Here is a 20,379-nt window from a genome sequence, read left to right as displayed (position 1 = left end):
ACAACAATTTGTGTTAATGTAGTCAATGGAGAGATTTATCAAATATTAGTATTTTGATTTGTTTTTTCTTCAAATTGTAAGAATTTATAACATAAATTTGATATAGGGGTCTTAAAATATATAAGATAGAGACTAAAAAGAAAATAGTACAATATTAGACAAAACAATATAAAAATTAGATACAAAGTAAATGGGGCCGAAAGAGTATAACTTAGTTGATGTTTGAAGATGAAAGCAGATGTCCTTCCTTTAATTTTGAATTGCAGTCTGAAAATATATTTTTATTGTTGTAGTTAGCTGTTAGCGGACATTCGACCCAATTCAAAGAGTTGAAAAAGGATTTTTTTTCTACTTTTAATTCTTTACTTTATTTCAAACAAATACTTCATGTGACGGGAAAATCACACCAATTTGAGGTATGATTTCTGGACATATTATTATATGTAATTTATAGCATTTAAACATGATCTTTGATTGATTTTGATTGTCCAAAATAATAAATCTTATTAGATGATGTAAAACCTTGTAAACAGTAATTTTTTAAGATTAAGATTAAGATTCAGATACTATTGTTCTTGTACTAGTACAACAAAACACTAAAATCAAACAATTAGTACATATTGAATATAGATATTACATATTTTTTTCGTTTCTATTTGATGTTTCTATAAGCAATGTTTACCGGAATTTAAAAAATGAATCTATTTAGATGGCCATGATATTATTTTATTGAATGTCATGAAGTTTTTGGAGAAAAAGTAAGCACCAAAAGCAAGTAAAAAATTATATAAATTAAAGTTAGTGGAAAAATATACAAACCACAAACATTAAAAAAGGTTAAAATAAAGTTAATGAGAAACATATGAAGACCATGAAAAATATACAAATATAAAAATAAAAATAGTGGAAAACATATAGGGACCATATACATTAAAAAATATTAAAATCGGTATGAATAAGGTTAATAATGTCAAAAAAATATTATATAAATAAAAAAATTCTTTAATAAACAAAATATAAAACTGTCGAAAAATAAAAAATGAGAACATTAAATAGTAACGAAGAAAACATTATAATTTCCATAGTATATGAAGATGGAAAATTAGGAATACAATTGATTGTCAGATAAGGTCTTGAAATCCTTTGCATAGACCTCCTTAATCACAAATAGCTAACAAATTATTTGACTCCTTGTCCTAAACTTAACAAACATGAACAATTATCTTGTCGAAGCTACATACATCATCTATATACAAACATTAATAAATAATTAAATTATTATTTAGTGATAATACACCACTTCAACATCATAATTACTTCAATTCACTTGGTTAATTAAATAACTTTTCTTAGGAGGAGCGAATTCAAAATATTGATTAAGATGAATTAAATACTATTTTTAAACTTGTATTAAATCAACATAATTCCATTTTGCTATGTTTTCTTTACGCGACTAAATATTAATAGGATTTAATTCAAATAACCACAATAATAAAGAACGAAACCACAATAATAAAAGATGTCTACATTCAAAAATTAGTAAAATTATTTCAAGTACATATACAAATTAAGAAATGGATCGGATCACTACAAAAAGTGTCTATATGAACAAATTAAAGAGGGGACCATAACAAAAAAATATCCATAAATGTCAAAAATCATTACTTGCAATAAAAAATAAAAATTGAACAATTAGAGTAAATTGGCCTATAAAGATAATGAGAAATTAGAGAGTATTAAATAAAATTACTTCATATTAGCTTTAAATGTATCTTTTTTCATTAAGTTATCAGTTTATTTCTGCATTATTTTCTTTTAGTTACCCCTTTAGTTAGTAATATTAGAATTATTACTTTTATCATTGCTTTAATAATGTTTATTATAGTTTGTGTGATGTGTTTTCCTTTTAAAATTTAGAGTATTAATTTTTCTGTTGATTTTCATTTTATAAAGTAGCGTAATGAAAAAACAACTTGATTATTTTATTTATGCTTCATAGAAATGGCAAAACAGACAAGTGAATACGGTATATTAATCCCCATATTTATATCCACTTCAAATTTTTATATCCACTAGATCACACCACCTACCCATCACTCATAACGGATAAATTTTCATTCATTCAAATGATTAAATAAGGTAGTAATGTAAATAACTTCTTATCCATACCTTAAACTTCTAAAAACTAAAAAGACTATTATAATTAACTTCTAAAACGAAATTTACATGTTTTTATAAAAATAGTAATGTAATAAGCAATTTTAAACGGTTATATAAGTAAAATGTAGCAAGTATAATAAAACGAAGAAAATATATAATAGTTTATAAAGTGATTCAGTAAAGGAGTACCCGTGGAGAACAAGAAGGAAAATGGGAAAGTGGATGATCAACATCATGATGATGATTGTTAGTGTTATTTGGTGACTTGAGTGCACCATTCATGACTATGCACTAGTGTGAGCATAGAGATGGAATCCTATGAAGAATTTATAATGGGTAATTAAGTGTAACTTTTGAATGTGGAGTTTAATTTGGTGTTGAATGCATGAAATTAAGAGACATTTAACATGAGACTTAGATTATATGGTGTAATGATGAGTTAAGTATACGGTTGATGAGGGAAATAAAGAGTTGTATGTTACTGTCAAGATGCCTTGAACGAGACATCCAAGTATTAACATATGACTTGAACGAGGCATAAGATCAGAAGCTGTTAGAAGATGGAGAAACAGAGTGCTCGAATGAGCGTGAACAGTGCTCGAACGAGCACCCAGCAGCTAGCACATAGAAGCTCAGTTTTGGAGCTGCTCGAATGAGCAACAACTTCAGACAGTGCATTGGATTCTTTCTTCGACTGTTTATGTACCAAAGTTGTTTATTATGCCATTTAATCTTTGTATTAAGTATGGTCACTCATTAATGTAATAATCTTCTATAAAAGGAGAGCTCATATGCTCATCAAAATCATCCACAAAAACACCCCAAGCCAAACACTAACCTAATCTCTTCTCTATTGTAATTCTTTATATTTGAGAGTTCTTTAAACTCCTTTGATAATATAAGAGATACCATACACCGGAGGACCTAAGCTTAATTGGGTGAACCTCGTTAAATCTTTTGTGTCATTTTTATTGCATTATTATCTCCTACAAACATCGATATCATTGATAGTGTAATTTGTTTGTCACAAGACTTCATACATTCGATCTTGGTGATATTAGAGATTGAAACACGTCATTTGATCTCTAATATAGCATCGTTTCCAATGATCATGATCATCATTGTCAATCAAGAGAGAGATTTGTCTATTTAAGTCAGCAAAGAAAAGATCATCTTCTAAGGCCACTTCTACTGCCTGCATGTTTGCAAACTTAGCTAACCACAATACAAAATACCTTGATCTTGTGGTAAGTATGGCAGCAACCAAACAAGGAATAAGAATATCAGAATTGCAGTAGCTAGCTAGCTTGTTTTAATTTATTATATCTTTGTGGTTAGAACTTAGAAGATTTATACTATTTTTGGGTGTAAAAAATAGAAGAGGTTTAAATAAGAAAGGAAAGATAATAGAAGGAATTAGGTGGGCCCATACATAAGAAATTTGACAATGTGTCTATGAAGAAGCTAAGAAGGTAAGGTATTAGGGAACCCACAAAGAGTAACATGTCAAATTTATTTTTAAGCTAATATTTGTTTGTACTACATTCTTCAGTAAATGATTAGCAAAACACTAGTATTAAGTTTTTAGCATAAGGGTAAATTTGACATGTGACTATATGTCTTTTAACACCAATTAAGTTTTAACTATCAACTAAATTTTACCAAACACTTTTAAATGACCAGCAAATAAAACAAATTTAGTGAGTCAATTAGTTCATGAAATTATCTGGTCTACCAAAGCACTTTCCAAAAGAAAAGGTTGAGTCAGCTTAGAGTAGTGGTGGCTTGGACATCAACTTAACTTTAACACTATGTTTGGATAACAATTTTAGAGAGAAAAGAAAGGTAGGAAAGAGGAAGGGAGGCAAGGAAAAGGAAAGGAAGAAAAATGAAAGGAAAATAACTCTTGTTTGTATAGGAAGAAATGGAAGGGAAAGAAAGGAAGATGAGAGTTTTTTCTTTGAATCTTTCTAATTTTTGGAGAGATTATAACCTTAACAAAAAGTATCCATCAAGTCCTTCTAATTCTCTTCCCTCTAAATCACTTCTCTCTCATTTTGCTATCCAAACAAAAAATTCTTCCTCTTTCTAAATTCCTCCCCTTTTTTTCTCTGTATTTTCTTCCATCCAAACATACCGTACAAAAAGGTTTCTGACTCATGTTTAAAAGTTGACTTCTCTTTGTGTTGGCTTTTGACATATTGTTGCTTTGTTTTTCAGAACACGTTTCTTTTGTTGATGTATGTTAGTTTTGTTAGTTTTTAAAGAGCACTCTCATTGGTGTTCAAAACAAGTTTCCTCACAAATCTCTCTCTACTCTTTCCTTCTCATCTAAATCAATTTTTCATGTGAAAATTTTTAACATAAAATATTTATTCCATCAATGAGAAAACGAAAAACCTCTTTTTACCACTTCTTAAATACTAATTTATATTGAATTAGAAAAAAATAAAAAATTTAAAGCATATTAAAATATAGCAAAATAGACGTCTAATTATAGAGCATAAAATTTTATGACCAATAGTATATATATATATATATATATATATATATATATATATATATATATATATATATATATATATATATATATATATATATATATATATATATATATATATATATTTTAATATATGTATAAATAAAATAAACATATTTAAAAAATAAAAAAAATTGTTTGGACATGTGTCAAGTTTTTATATATTTGGTGAACAAAGATGATTTCTAAAAAAAATCCAATGCAAGTATTTTTTTTTTAACAAACATTTGAAAGATTTTTTTATGAATTTTCACCTGAAATACGCTTTTACCCAAAATTTTTTTTAGTATTTTCTCCATTATTGAACCTATAACTTTTTGAATCTTTCGTGCGTAAATAAGAGATTTACTAATTTGTGTTTCTTCTTGCGTTGTTTATTCTTCATTTTGTTCGTTTTGATTTGGTTTGTATTCATAATTTCTCATGTAAATTTATCTTTTCTAAATTATTGGTTTTTATTCCAAGTTGATTTTATGGCTTTTATTATTACGTTAATGTGAAGTATCGGATGAAATTTTGTGACTAAAATTTAATTCTTTAATCGTATTGATCACACTAAAAATTTGGCATTAGGATTAAATATTGTTGTTTTTGCTCATTCAATAAATCACTTATAACTTATAATTGGGTTATGTTATATTACTATTCTAGCTTTTAAATGGTAAACAAATTATTTGTTACATAAATACCCCTGATTCTCATATATATATATATATATATATATATATATACTCTCTCTCCTTCTCTTCTTTCTGATATATATGTAACAGGCTATTGTTTCTTTCCTTCTCTTCTCTCTACTCCCTTGTTCTCTGAAAATGATTGTATCATCTTGAGTTGAAATCAACACTTGAATGCAATAAGATCAACTTTGTCATGGTATCAGACGCCACCCAATTGCGATTGTCCATATTACATCTTCTCAATTTTTTTTTTCTGATGAATGATTACAATCTGGTATTTTTCATTTTGCTTCATGTTTCATCACCATTGATGTCCTGCTTGTTTTCCTTCTTGCATGTTTCTGGATTATTCTTTATCTTTCTTGGTTAATCGTTTTTCCGTTGATTCTATTGATCTTCTTTCTTTTTCATTTTTCTGGTTTCTTCTTCTTGATTCAATTTTTTTTTGGGGTTTTTGTTGCGTCATCATCTTCTTGACCGGTTTTAGGATGTCTTCAGAATCTACCCCTTTTGATCTCAATTCTGATCATACATCACCATATTATCTACACCCCAGTGATGCTAGTTTCATTCTTGTGTCTGAACCTTTCTCTGGAACCAATTTTAACGATTGGAACGTGCTGTTGTCATTGCCCTTTCTGCAAAGAACAAATTAACCTTTGTTGATGGCTCCATTCCTAAACCAGAACCCAATTCACCTACAATCAAATGTTGGGATAGAGTAAATAACACTCTCATGACTTGGTTCATGAAAATTCTTGATCAACCTATTGCAAGAAGTGTTCTACATTTTCCCACTGCTTTTGATATCTGGAACAATCTGCATGAAAGGTTTGGACAAACATCAGGCACACAAATCTTTTCCATCTTTCAACAATTGGCTGATACTGAGCAAGGTTCTGACTCTATTTCCTCTTTCTATACTAAACTTAAACTCTTATGGGATGAACACGATGCCATACAACCCTTGCCTTCTTGTGTCTGTAATGGCTGCACTTGCAGAATCACTTCCAAGCTTCTAAAAATACAAGACGAACAAAGGCTTATAATTTTTCTAATGAAACTCAGCTCCTCCTTTACACAAGTTAGATCTAACCTGCTCATGCAATATCCGCTGCCTGCTATAAGCCATGCTTACAGACTCTTAATACAAGAGGAACAGCATAGACACTACTCTGAATTTACAACTGAGACTCCTCACGCTTTCTTGGGCAACAACAGGTCTAGACAACACAATAGACTCTCTTTTTCCCAAACCTCTGTCAAATATGATATCTCAAGGAAATCAAGACCTTTTTGTGATTACTGCAAAAGAGCAGGATATATTAGGGATAAATGCTTCAAGTTACATGGCTATCCTTCTAAATCCTCTACTCTACCCCAAGGCAACTGGAAAGGGAAACAAGTTGCTGCTGCTATAACAAATGATCATACTGACACCAATGAGTTCTTCACCCCTGCATCTTTTACCCAGGAACAATACTCCCAGATCCTGACTCTTCTTAGTCAACAACAGCATGAAACTACTCCCACTCTTAATGAAGACTCAAACAATGCTTGCTTCCTTGCTGGTAAATCTTGTTTATTCTCATCTACTAAACTATGTGGATTCTTGATAGTGGTGCAACTAATCACATGAGTTATGATTTAAATTTGTTTTCATCATATCATAAGATCACAGCTCATGACAATAACACAATTACTATACCTGATGGCACTTCTGTACATGTTAAACACGTAGGTTCTGTTAATCTTAATCCTCACATCATCCTGCAAAATGTGCTTCATGTACCTAATTTTCATTTTCATCTTATATCCATCAGTAAACTATGTGCAGATCTTAATTGTACTATATCATTCACAAATAATTCATGTTGCATCCAGGCCCCTTCTCTGAACAGGCCAATTCAGCTTGGTAGGCTCAAAAAAGGCTTATACTACTATCAGAATGATACACCAAGCACACCAAATTCCACATCCATCATTGCCTCTACTCTATACTCTTGCAATTCTGCTCAATCAAATATCAATTTGGCCAAGCTTTGGCATCTTCAATTAGGTCATGCTCCTTTTTCTGTTATCAAACATGTTCAACCTTCTCTCAATATATCAGATTATGTAAATACTTGTCTTTGTAAAATTTGCCCTGCTGCAAGACAGAACAGACTTCCCTTTGGCTATAGTACAATAAAATCTACTGTACCCTTTAAATTGTTGCACATAGACACCTGGGGACCTTAAAGAAATAGTACTCATAATGGTTGTACTTTGTTCCTCACTATTGTAGATGATTATACAAGAGTCACTTGGCTCTTCTTAATGAAAAATAAGTCAGAAGCTGTTACTGTTTTTCAATCTTTCTATGCTTATGTTTCCACACAATTTAATACAGTTATTAAAGGCATTAGATCAGACAATGCCCCAGATTTATGTGAAGGAAAAATGAAAATATTTCTTTCCTCCAAAGGCATCATACATCATAAAACTTGTGCTAACACCCCTCAACAAAATGGGGTTGTAGAACGAAAACATAAACATTTATTAGAAACTGCTAGAGCACTTTGTTTTCAATCAAATCTTCCAATTCATTTTTGGGGTGATTGTGTTTTAACTACTGCATATCTCATTAATAGAATGCCATTACAATCTTTGGGTTTTGCTTCACCTTATGAAAAACTTTTTAAAACCAAACCTGACATAGCACATTTGAAAGCTTTTGGCTGCTTATGTTTCATGACAACAAGTTCTTTACACAGACACAAGTTTGATAACAAAGCACATCCATGCATTTTTATTGGGTATCCAAATCTTCAAAAGGCTTATAAAGTATATGATCTGGTTGACAAAAAGAATGTTTTCTCAAGAGATGTTATTTTTTATGAGCAACACTTTCCTTTTCATTTTACACCAGTTAACAATCCTCATTCCACACCACACTATCCTTTCTTTCTCCCTTTAAACTCTACAACCTATAATCACACATTGTTTGCTGCACCTCAATCTAAAAACCATAATACTCATATCAATAGTTCAGATACTATTCCTCATCCACACCCACCTTCCACCCTTTTCAATATTGATACATCCTCTACAATTCAGCCCAATAACTTAGTTGACATCAGTTCCATACCTGTTCCTACACCCACAAGGCACTCTAATAGAATTACACAACCACCAGCTTATCTCTCTGATTATTTTTGTTCACATGTTGCTACTAACACTTGGTGTAATATAATTCCATATAGACAACTGCCCCCTATGCATCAATGCTTTATTGCTCAGGTATCAGCTCAAGATGAGCCTCGTTCCTACTCAGAAGCTATTCAAAAACAGGAATGGTTACAAGCTATGCAACATGAACTCTCTGCTCTTCAGAACAACAACACTTGGATACTTGTTGATTTACCCAAAGGTAAAAAGGCTATCAGCTGCAAATGGGTTTACAAACTCAAACTGAAATCAGATGGGTCCATTGAAAGGTACAAAGCAAGGTTGGTTGCTCGAGGGTTTACTCAAAAACAAGGCATAGACTATGATTAAACCTTCTCACCAGTCATCAAAATGTCCAGTATATGTTGCATCATAGCAATAGCAGCATCCAAGCAATGGGATATATGGCAATTGGATGTAAACAATGCGTTCCTCCATGGTGATTTGCATGAAGAGGTGTACATGAAGGCTCCTCATGGTTTGCCCAATCCTTCTGGCAAGGTCTGCTTACTACAAAAATCCCTTTATGGTCTTAAACAAGCTTCAAGGCAATGGTTTGCAAAGCTCACTTCAGAATTGATTTCCCAAGGATACACTCAGTCCAAAAATGATTATAGTCTGTTCCTTAAGACAGTAGGGTCTCTTATCACCATTGTGGCTGTTTATGTTGATGATATTCTTATAACAGGCAATGATTCTAAAGGTATTTCTCAACTTAAGTCTCACCTTCATCACATCTTTACAATAAAAGACTTAGGCAAACTTCATTTCTTCTTGGGCATTGAAGTTGGGTACACCACCTCTGGGATAAGCCTCACTCAGACCAAATATACAAGAGAACTCCTTTCCCATTGCAACATTCAAGATCTTACACTTACTGTCACTCCTCTTCCTCAAAACATCAAGCTTCATCAACAAGAGGGTGAATTATATCATGATCCTACATACTACAGAACTATGGTGGGTAAAATGAATTTCTTAACTCACACTAGGCCTGATTTGGCATTCACAGTTCAACATTTGAGTCAATTTTTACAAGAACCCAGAGCACCTCATGTTGCAGCCCTCCACCATGCCTTGAGATATATTGCTGCTACTGAAGGGCAAGGTATCCTCCTAAATAGTTCTGGACAACTTACCTTACAGGCTTTTAGTGATTCTGATTGGGCCGCCTGTCCCAACACCAGGAGATCTGTTACTGGTTATGTTTTGATGCTTGGCTCTTCTCCCATAACTTGGAAATCTAAGAAACAAAGTACTGTCTCTAAATCATCAAGTGAGGCAGAATATAGAGCTATGTCCTCTGCTGCTAGTGAAGTAACATGGATGGTCAGGCTCCTCCAAGAACTTCAGGTTCCCATCACCAAACCAGTTATCCTACATTGTGACAATATGAGTGCAATTCACATTGCAAGAAATCCCATATATCATGAAAGGACAAAGCACATAGAAATAGATTGCCATTTCACAAGGGAGAAAGTTTTAGAAGGACTCATTCAACTCACTTATCTTCCTACATCCTCTCAACTTGCTGATGTGATGACCAAGATTCTGCCTTCAAAACAACACAACAGCCTCTTGACCAAACTTGGGATGATCCTCACCCCTAGTTTGCGGGGGGGTGTTACATAAATACCCCTGATTCTCATATATATATATATATACTCTCTCTCCTTCTCTTCTTTCTGATATATATGTAACAGGCTATTGTTTCTTCCCTTCTCTTCTCTCTACTCCCTTGTTCTCTGAAAATGATTGTATCATCTTAAGTTGAAATCAACACTTGAATGCAATAAGATCAACTTTGTCATTATTTGTACGAGAGTATGTAATTGATTAGCAAAGTCAATCTTTGGGGTTAATATATACAATCATTTAATCATAATAGGTGGGTCTAAGAGAGGATTTTAATAGCGTTAATTAATTATAAGAACTATTTGAATTAAAAATGAGATAATAACTTGATAAAAGATAAGAATAATAATTCATTCCATCAAGTAATTATTAATTTATCGATCCTTCCAACTTGATCTGCATTTAATTAAAACTAGTAGTCAAAATACCCCTTTTCTCATTTAATCACCATTATTATTCTTAATTTTTTTCTATGAGCGGAATATATTAAATATTTAATATGTTACAACAAACCAATAAAACCAATTCTCTTTTAATTTCTTAGTTTAGTTTTATTCTTAAGTAAATTTTTGATAAAAGTAAAAATTTAACGCTTTTTGTGAGTTGCCGCTTACTCACTTTGATAGTAGAATTAGAGTTGGTGTATCTATAAATTTAGATTTTAAAGGTTATCCGTTTTCCCCTCTTCCTTAACTTTTGGTATGCCAAATAAAATTTTATCTTCAAACCTTCTTCTGGATTGTCTAAAGTCCACCCTTGTCTAAAGTAAATTTCTTCATCGGTATGAAGATTTAAGCTAATTATTTATTATTTTTCTATTTCATTCTTAAAAATGAAGAAGGTGAATAATTATGACTAAGTAGCAAATTTAAGTTTATTATAGAATCTTACGATTCTACGATTCGATTCTACAAGTCTGAACGATTTCAACTAGAATCCCGATTTTAACAACTTTGGTTGACAATATAAACCCTACAAATTTTAACCCAAATGAAAATACCAATATTTAAAAGGGAAATTTGTCATTAATAATATAACCTATTCGCGATTCGTTGAGAATAAATTGACTTATGGTTTATTTTTGAATAAATCCACCTAAGAGGTTTCTTGCTGAAAATAAACTCACTTAATGTTTAATAGGTTACCAAACATGTAACAAGGGTTTATTCTTAGTTGATCGCGAATAAGTTGTATTATTCTCAGCAATGAACCCCCATAGTGGGTTTAATCAAAAATAAACCATAGGTGGATTTAATAAAAAATAAACCATAGGTGGGTTTATTTTTTTTGCGGATTGCAAATAGATTGTATTATTAATGACAAATTCCCCTATGTAAAATTGTATGAGTTGAAAATGTTGACCGTGAAATGTTAATAAAGCATTGATGATAATAATTGATAAATATAGATTATTGTATAAGATAGTTTGATCGAGAGACACACTTTATGCATAGATTAGTCCATCTAATATATATTATGAGAATATAGACTCATAGGTTAAAGTCGTTTGCAAAACGATTATAATAAAAATAGCTCATTTAAAAAAGTGCATTTGGAAAAAGACTAGTAGACTACAAGTCTACAACTTAGCTTTATACTTTCTCTGTTTTTTTTTATTTGCGCCCAAATACTTTTTATGCAATCCAATGTGTTTGTTAGGTTGCTTATATCTATAATTATACTTAACTAAAAATTATAAAAATCTCAATCGTTAAAGTTCGCCACCCTTTTGATTGCTCACCACCTCTTTTATTGAAATTACTAAAATACCCTTAAATCTATTTTTAATTATAAAATCAATCATTATTATTACTAAACTAAATTTTTAATAATAATTAAATTAAAATAAAAATATTAATTTAAAAAAAAATTTAAAATCGAAAAATAAATCTAATCACACGTTTTGTGTTGAAATTTGATACTTGATCACTCTTTTAGCCAAAACTTTTGATAGGAAAATCATTAATGCAATGTTTGTGGCATTACAATCTAGACTTCAAAATCTTTCCAATGATATATTATATACTCAATTTTGATAACCGAGCAAGAAATAATGATCATTTAAAATTTGTTTGTGCTGAAATTTGATATATGTTAAATCTTATGGGAATAACTTCTTATAGAAAAATTGTAAGAATGCAAGGTTTGCGGGATTAGAATTTAGATTTCATAACCTTTCCAACGACATATTATATGTCCAATTCTGACAATCGAGCGAGAAATGACGATCATTTAAAATTTGCAGTGATTTCTAACATTCAGTCGCGCCACCGCGGTAGAGTCATGCGTTTTACGTGACCATACCGTAGTTCGATCGCGTGTTTTACGCGACCATACCACGGTTCGTTCAAGCGTTTTACGCGACCATACTGCGGTCTAGTTGCGCGACTGGATGTTAAAAATTCCTGCAAGCTTTAAATGGTCGTCATTTCTCGCTCAGTTGTCGGAATTGGGCATATAATATGTCGTTAGAAAGCTCTCAAAGTCTACTTTCTAATGATACAAACCTTGCATTTATACGATTTTTTTATGCCCAAAAGATTGAACATGTATCAAATTTCAGCATAAACAAACTTTAAACGATCGTCATTTCTTGCTCGTTTATCGGAATTGGACATATAATATATCATTGGTAAGATCTTGAAGTCTAGGTTCTAATGCGGCAATCATTTCAATTATGTGATTTTCCTATTAAAATTTATAGCCAAAAAAGTGAACTTGTATTAAAATTCAACACAAGCAATTTTTTGAAATTAACGATAGCTATCGATACTTACCGAATCATTTTGGTGATTATTTTCATTTACTACATGAATTCGATTTTTAGTTTTAGCTTGTTTTAGTTCAATGAGTGTTCGGAGAGAGTTTTTAGAGAGATGTTAGAGATTGAAGGTTTGAAAAGTAATTAGGAGCAATCTTGGAAGTTCAATATATAAGGAGTGATGACAAAATGAAAAGGGTTGCGAATTATAATAATATCCATAAAAATTTGATGTTATGAAAGTATTTGACGAGACAAACAAGATACATATAACAATGCTTTTTCTCGTTTAATTAGCGACAATATGTAAAATACTATTAAATAATAAACAATTAAAAAAAAAAAAAGGATGCAACTAAAAAACGGAGAAAATATTTGGAACTCAATTAAGAATTGGCGTTGGGTCTGCCGATTTTCTACCCCGAGAACGGTGAAGCCTCTCTATCTTCTGCTCTCCAAAGTCTCAGTTTGTAAAATTGAGTGCTAACAATGGAGAACCGCTCCTAAACATCAACTCTACAGCGTAACCTCGAAGTACTTCAACCATGTCAATTTCTAGCACTATTTCTACTATCTGCACTCCGTTTATGTGCCGCAACTTCCCTCACTTTAAACCCACTTCCGAAATCGCAACCCGTATAAATCATTGTCATGGCGGAAGAACTCTTCAATTCCAGTCAAACACATCTAAAACTTTTTGCAAAAGGTTTGCATATGGTGGTCAAAAATTGAGATTTTCTGTGAGAGCTGGAGAATCAAATGGTAATGAGGAGGAATTGGAAGAGTTGAGGGGGAAAAGTACAATGCCTGATAGGTTTCGACACTTGACTAAGGAAGTTCCTTCTCCCCCTCTTCGCTGGCCTTGGTTTGTGGGTAAGATTTTTATCTACCTATATTTCTTTTGTGTTTCCCTGTTGATGTTTTAGATTATTGTTGGCTGTTTGCCATGCTCAATGTTGTGCTTGGATGACCTTTCACTTCAATTGATTGTTAATAAATAAAATGATTTTGATGTTCGTCTCTTATATCTGGCGAAGAAGGGAATTGAAATTATATTTCTCTGATTTTGATGTTTTAGATTATGATGTGTTTTAATTTTGGTCTGTTGTCATTAATAGAATTAGATTCTAATTAAGTGGAGGAAAGAAATATATGAATGAATTGAAGGGAGAAATTGGAGAATATGTAGGTTAAAGTTCATATATGGTAATGTACCAAATTCAATTGGACAACAATACATAGACAATGTAGCAAAACGAGAGGTATGGAGGCAATATGTGATATGGGGTTTAGCTATTATTTTTGTTGGTAAGTCAGGTCACTTAGATTGGAATGGATCATTTGGGAATAATCTAATATGTTTGAGGGACCTGACATTCTCTATTTTAAATTTAGATACTGGTTTTAGAACACTTTATTCTTGATGGATATTGGTGTTAGATGGCTCATTATAGCTTAATAATATTGGGTGTTTTCATTCCTTCTATATACCCTGGTATCATATTCTAGTTGCGTTTGAAGTGAGATTGATAATTTCTAAAGGGTTATAGAAAGGGAAAAATTATCAAGAATAACACAATATTTTGCTTATATCCCTACAATGATACCAACTTTTAATTAACTATGAATAATACCAACTTAGAGAGTGTTTTCTAAGAATATCCCTAACATGTAAAAAAATCAATTACATGACAAAAAATTGGTAATTTAGTTAATAAACTAAAGTTGGTTAATCTAGGAAAAAAACCCCCTAAGTTGGTGTTATTCAAGGTTGATCAAATGTTGGTTTTATTGTTGGGAAATTAACGAAAGATTATATTATTCATAATAATTTTCCCTATAGAAATTCGCTCTCTTTGCTTGGCTGTTGTGTATAATGTTTCATTGGGAGATAAATAATTGTGTTGGAGGTTTAGGCATGGATTTTTAAAGAATAAGCTCGAAGTTTAAACGCAATCTGAAATGCACCCTTGGACAGTATTATGCAATGTGTTAGAACAACTACAAAGATTAGAAAAAGGATGTTGAAAATATGTCTTTTGGTTTTGTTAGACCATTCAAATACGGACTTTAAAGGATTAGATGAAGAGGGAGCATAAGAGATGCACATTGGTAAATTAAATATGGTTATTGGCGGAACCAATTGAAGTGCAGTTCTTGAAAGATTCTCTGGCTACTAAATTCTGTGCTCTTAATTTAGAAACATTGCATTACAGTGTGGGTCATGATATCTGAAATCTGATTCATCTTTTTTTCTAGTAGTGAGAGTTGGAAAATTTTCTTGCACTATCTATGAGTGTATGTATTCATTTTCTCGATTTTTGTGATAAATGAGGAAGGGGAAGTCTGCACAAGTTGTTCATGTGAAAAAACTTTAGCTACTGCCTTCTGGTCTATTCATCTCTGTGCTATTAAAGAAAATGAAGAGGGGTGTGCTAAAAAATATAAGTTCGACATAGCTTGAGAGTTTTGTAAAGGGAAATGAACAATTAGAAAACTATCAAAGATGGAACGCTTTCAAGATAATTTCTATCTAAGTTCCTACTATAGTGACTATAATAATGACCACAAACTAAATTTTGATAGAAATTAGTTCAAAGTACGGTCCTCAACTTGATGTATAAATGAATGGTTTGGAACGTTTAATTTGCAACCAGCTGCTAGCTGAAAGCACCTCTACAACTGTGCCCTTGATGAGCTGAAAATTTGTACAATGCCTATAATAACATGGTATTACGTTAGGAGTTTGGACCAAGAGACGGTATTACATTTATATTACATAAACAAAAGTACAAATAGAGCTCATGCTTTGTGGTCCATGTAATGAGCTGCTGCACATTCATATGTATTTAGTATTCACATATGTTCAACTCTAGTTTTAAGCTAGCGCTTAATCTCAATCTTTTCCAGGTTCTTGCTTGCAACTAACCATAGTGCAAAAATTAGGCCGCTTTGCATTGTAAAGGTGTAAAAAATATCGAACCGATATATTCATGTGTTAGGTGTAAAAAACCCACATTTGGGTCGTTTCAAGAAATATCTCATGCTTCCGGCTAATATTTGACGTTATCATCACTACGTCGCTCCGATTACCGCATCACCCTGTCATTGATATGATACAACAATTACAGCATTGTTTGCACTATGCAATTAACCAAAATGAAATCTTTAATATGTCTATATGTCTTCTTAACTCTAATTGACGTGTTGAATCACAATAAACACCTTTGTTCATAAACAATAAACACCTTACATGAGTATCCTTACACCTTACATGAGTTGGAGAAGCCCCACCCAGGACTTGAATTATGGGGTTGCACAATAGAAAAAAAAATAGAAGCATAATTAACGTAAATATAAGTTCAAATTAAAAATTAGGTGCAATGATAACGTGATTAAAAATAAGAAATAATAAAATATTGAGTAAATACCACTAATCGAGTGATTTGATATTCCAATTCACCTTTTTTAGATTAGGATTTTTTAATATTGTGTTAAAAATAATCAAAGTAACACTAAAAAAATTGTCTATATATACCTTAACAATATGGTACTCTATTTTAAGGCTATTTCCCTACATTTGCATTCATTCATTAACATGCCAATATTATTGAAATCAATATAATCCAAATAACACAAAGTATAACTTTTTTTTGTTTTTTCTTTGTTTTTTTTATGGTTAAACATATAGAATTTAACCATTAATATACTACAAATTTATTATGAATTATGTGATAACAATATTTTTAACCAATTTATAGCTAATTATTAAGTATTTTCATAAAGTAAATATTACCAACACATAGTTTCATATGTTTGAAATTAGTAATGATCACAATTATTTGAATTTTACCATAAATTAATAGTGGAATTAAGAAAAAAATGAAGGAATTTTATTATAAGGGCATCTTATGGCAATTCTTAATTTGGTAAGAATGTAGGTGAATTTTTTGTACCAATAAGGGAAAAGAATTAAAGTCAAACGACTTTGGTAAAGAAATGGGCTAGTAAAAATTAATGTCTTAAATTAGAAACTAAATAACCATCATACAGCATGGGATAGCTTAGTGGTGAGTTGCTCTATTATCAAAGGCAAGATGTAGGTTGCGGAATCTATTCTTATTGCAAGCAATTTCAATAATTTTTTGAAGATGAGATGTGCAACCCAAGGCAACCCTCTAGGTCTGCCATTGGCCCCACCCCAATTTTGCTTGGATTTCCTCAATTCCAAGTTGTCATTATTTGTATCATTCTCATCATCGAGTGGACATAGTCATAGATAACCCTCCCATATTCCAAGTTATATGAATTCCATATTGCAACTTGTGAGCAATGTTCCCAGTTTCCCATATTCTCAAAAGAATCCTCTTAGGTATAAGCATGTTCTTTCTCTTAGATGGAAAAGGGTGTGGCCAAACAAACTCACAAACATCTCAACTCTTTGGCTCTTCACATTTTGGCTTTGGTAATATATCATGTATTGGCTTTCTTTCATTGAATAAAAACATGCCCGTGATGTTATGTAACGACAGTTATGTAATGTGTTTGAGAGTTGCTGCGACGTTAAATCTCATTATACGATGCCACATGATTTTATACGGACAATATGTCACGTTTACCTCAAATCTTAAATTTTAATGTAGATTGACCATCTAGAGGTTAGCACAATAACAAGGCACACAATGCTCAAATATTCACACCACCATATGTAACAAGATCCATTCATAACAATATCTCAACTAGGAGGTGAAGAGTATATGCCCACTCTATATCTAGAAAATGTTTCAAGGAAAAAACATTCTCCCAAGCGAAGATATGTAGAGTCCTAGGTGCTTGTTGGGGCAAGGGTGGAATGGAAATCTACACTTCCTCACTAGTATTAACCTTTCACACCTATTTTGAGTCACTTGACTATGTTTTTCTTATCAATTATTTTCTATACTAGAAATAAAAAAATGCATTGATATAACCAGCTCATTTGGGACTTGGGAGGACGTTCAACTTTGGTATACGATTTCCGATTGCAGTTTAAGTGATTGTGGATATCATCAAAAGGTAGTGTAACTAGTTGGTCCCTCAATAGTTGACCCTCCATCGAGGCAATCCTCTCATGGTAATGAAAGGCCTCCATAAAATAGAGAGGTATTAGGGTCAATTTTTGGGTTGGACCCTCTAAGACTTTGTAGTCACAAATCACAATTGTTTCTAGCTTGCCTTCAAGGGCAAAAAAAAATTTTGGTTAGTTCCATCCATTAATAGTCCCAATTGTTATGGTTGTTATGACCACTTAACTAGAGGATCAATGTTACCCTTCGGACTGAAGTGCAAAAAGGGCTCTAGAGTAGGTGACTAGGTGTTCGGCTCCATGTCATTATTGTTGCATCTACTAACTTGCATTTGCTATTTGCAGCTCTGGCGTTTTCCATCTACGCTTGGAGATCAGTCTTGTGGGAAATTTCTAATTGGTGGAAGCTCGTATTGGGCATTGGCAATTTTTTCGGATACCTAACGAAGCTTGTTTTGGCATTAGTTTTTCGTTTCATAGGTGACCCAATCAGCTACACAATTCTCTACATTGAGACCTCACTTCATGCCATCCGTTCTCTATACTCTAGCATAGTAACATCTGCTCCAATTCCAGAATTAACCTTCGTTATTATGCTTGCTTCGACTGTACTTGCAATCGGAGAAGCTGCTTCTCCAAACTCAATAAACTGCCAACCTTACCTGCTTACCACAGCAGGAATCATTGGTTACGGGGCAGTCCGAGGCTTCATCATTGAACCAGTATTCTGGCTGTTGCTTGTTGGGATCTTCAGCTTTTCTCGGTTTTTCAAGAAAAGGGATTACGTTTCTTCAACTTTACCTGTTGCAACTGTTGTGGCCTCTGTCGGTGAGCCATGGGTTAGAGTTTTGGCGATTATTTCGTTTACAGTGATGGCAATTCATCATCATTCTAAGAAGCATACAGATGGAAATAAAAAAGGCGAATTCCCTTCCTCTAGCGGCGAAGTTCCATTCCCTCTGCTAGGCGTTGCTTTAGCCATCGGAATTCGTGTTGCTGCTAAGTGGGCTGGCTATCGACATTTGACATGGATGATTGTGTAGTTAATCTGGTGCAATTATCAAGATCTCGGGTTCACTAGACTATATTATACTTTTTGGCGTTATCAAGAGTTTCGTGGTAACGGTTGGCATTTTTCTTCAGATTATCGCCTTGAACTTGGTCATTTGTTCTAGTAGGCTTCTTCTGTAGTAAAATTGGTCTGTTACATGGTTTCTGCAGAAGAAAAAGTTATATGTGTTGCATGAAGAGGTCGAGAATGTGTTTATTGGGAAAAAAATTTGAGAGTTTATTGTCAAATTATACTTTAGTTTTTTAGTTTGGTACACTTTTTACTCTTGTTTATTGGTGTAGATAATGCTCCGAGCTACAGGGACAATCTAGAACAAAATTAAATGATGTCAAATTAAATTCAAATAAAGGTTAATTATTTTAAAATAATTTAAAATAAAAAAATGTGCATATCAAAGTTCGAACTCAAATTAATGCTATTACGTAGGAAAATTCCTACCAATTTACACGGTACACAAGTTAGTATTTTAACGGTTATTACATTTTTGTTTACACACTATGTAATGTACTGTATGACTATTATAAAAAGTTGATATTATTAGATTATATACTTTTCTATGTTTTTTTTTGTAATTGGTAAATAATACTTCCTTTTATTCTCTTTAAATATATCATTTGGTTTTGGCACATTTGTCAATGCACTATTTTAATCTTAAACATCTCTAATTGTGCTTGAATAAAAATTATAAAAAGTTGATATTAATAAAATTTACAAATTTACAATAAGACGAATAAACCAAAATTCTACTTTTAACTTTTAGATTAAAAACAAAGCACCTAATAAAAGTGATTGATAAATTGTGTTAAAAAAATAAATGTGACATTTAACAGGAACAGAACGGAATATGTATATTCTTTTATATTAAGAATAAGATGTAACTCAATATTGCTACGTAAATGTATCAGTTTAATGAAAGCTAAAGGCAATGTAAAAAAGCACAAATTCTCAATCGGGACAAGAAATTTTTCTTGTGATATGTCCCAAGCCATGGGACTGGCCTAGCCTAGTAATTTTATTTTTATTTCACATACTAATTCTAAGATTTAATAAGTTAATTTTAAAATTTAAAAATACTAAATTTAAAAGTTGTCAATTTTAAGCCTTAATATATCAATTTTAAAGTTTATAATACCAATTTTAGTGTTTGAGTCATCCTAATTTAAAGTTAGAATGAGAATTTTAAGTTTTACGATTAGTCTTTTAACTCTACAAATTAATCTTAAAAATTTTAAAATTGATCTTTTAAGTATTGAA

At 31.8% G+C, this 20,379-nt stretch overlaps 2 protein-coding genes across 2 annotated transcripts; both read left to right on the top strand.

Annotated features, from left to right (window-relative positions):
- Positions 1 to 6,118: 6,118 nt before the first annotated feature.
- On the top strand, positions 6,119 to 7,021 carry LOC130810423 (uncharacterized). Its single transcript, XM_057676482.1, has one exon. The coding sequence runs from the start codon at positions 6,119 to 6,121 to the stop codon at positions 7,019 to 7,021; it is 903 nt and encodes a 300-aa protein (XP_057532465.1).
- A 6,330-nt stretch (positions 7,022 to 13,351) lies between these two features.
- On the top strand, positions 13,352 to 19,355 carry LOC130816489 (uncharacterized). Its single transcript, XM_057682856.1, has 2 exons — positions 13,352 to 13,861; positions 18,399 to 19,355. The coding sequence occupies exons 1-2, from the start codon at positions 13,534 to 13,536 to the stop codon at positions 19,094 to 19,096; spliced, it is 1,026 nt and encodes a 341-aa protein (XP_057538839.1). The 5' UTR covers positions 13,352 to 13,533; the 3' UTR covers positions 19,097 to 19,355.
- Positions 19,356 to 20,379: the final 1,024 nt, after the last annotated feature.

The sequence above is a fragment of the Amaranthus tricolor genome, chromosome 1, assembly GCF_026212465.1.
Source record: "Amaranthus tricolor cultivar Red isolate AtriRed21 chromosome 1, ASM2621246v1, whole genome shotgun sequence".
NCBI lineage: Eukaryota > Viridiplantae > Streptophyta > Magnoliopsida > Caryophyllales > Amaranthaceae > Amaranthus > Amaranthus tricolor.
The sequence above is the reverse complement of the archived record's forward strand: the minus strand, read 5'-3'. Positions and strand labels throughout refer to the sequence as shown.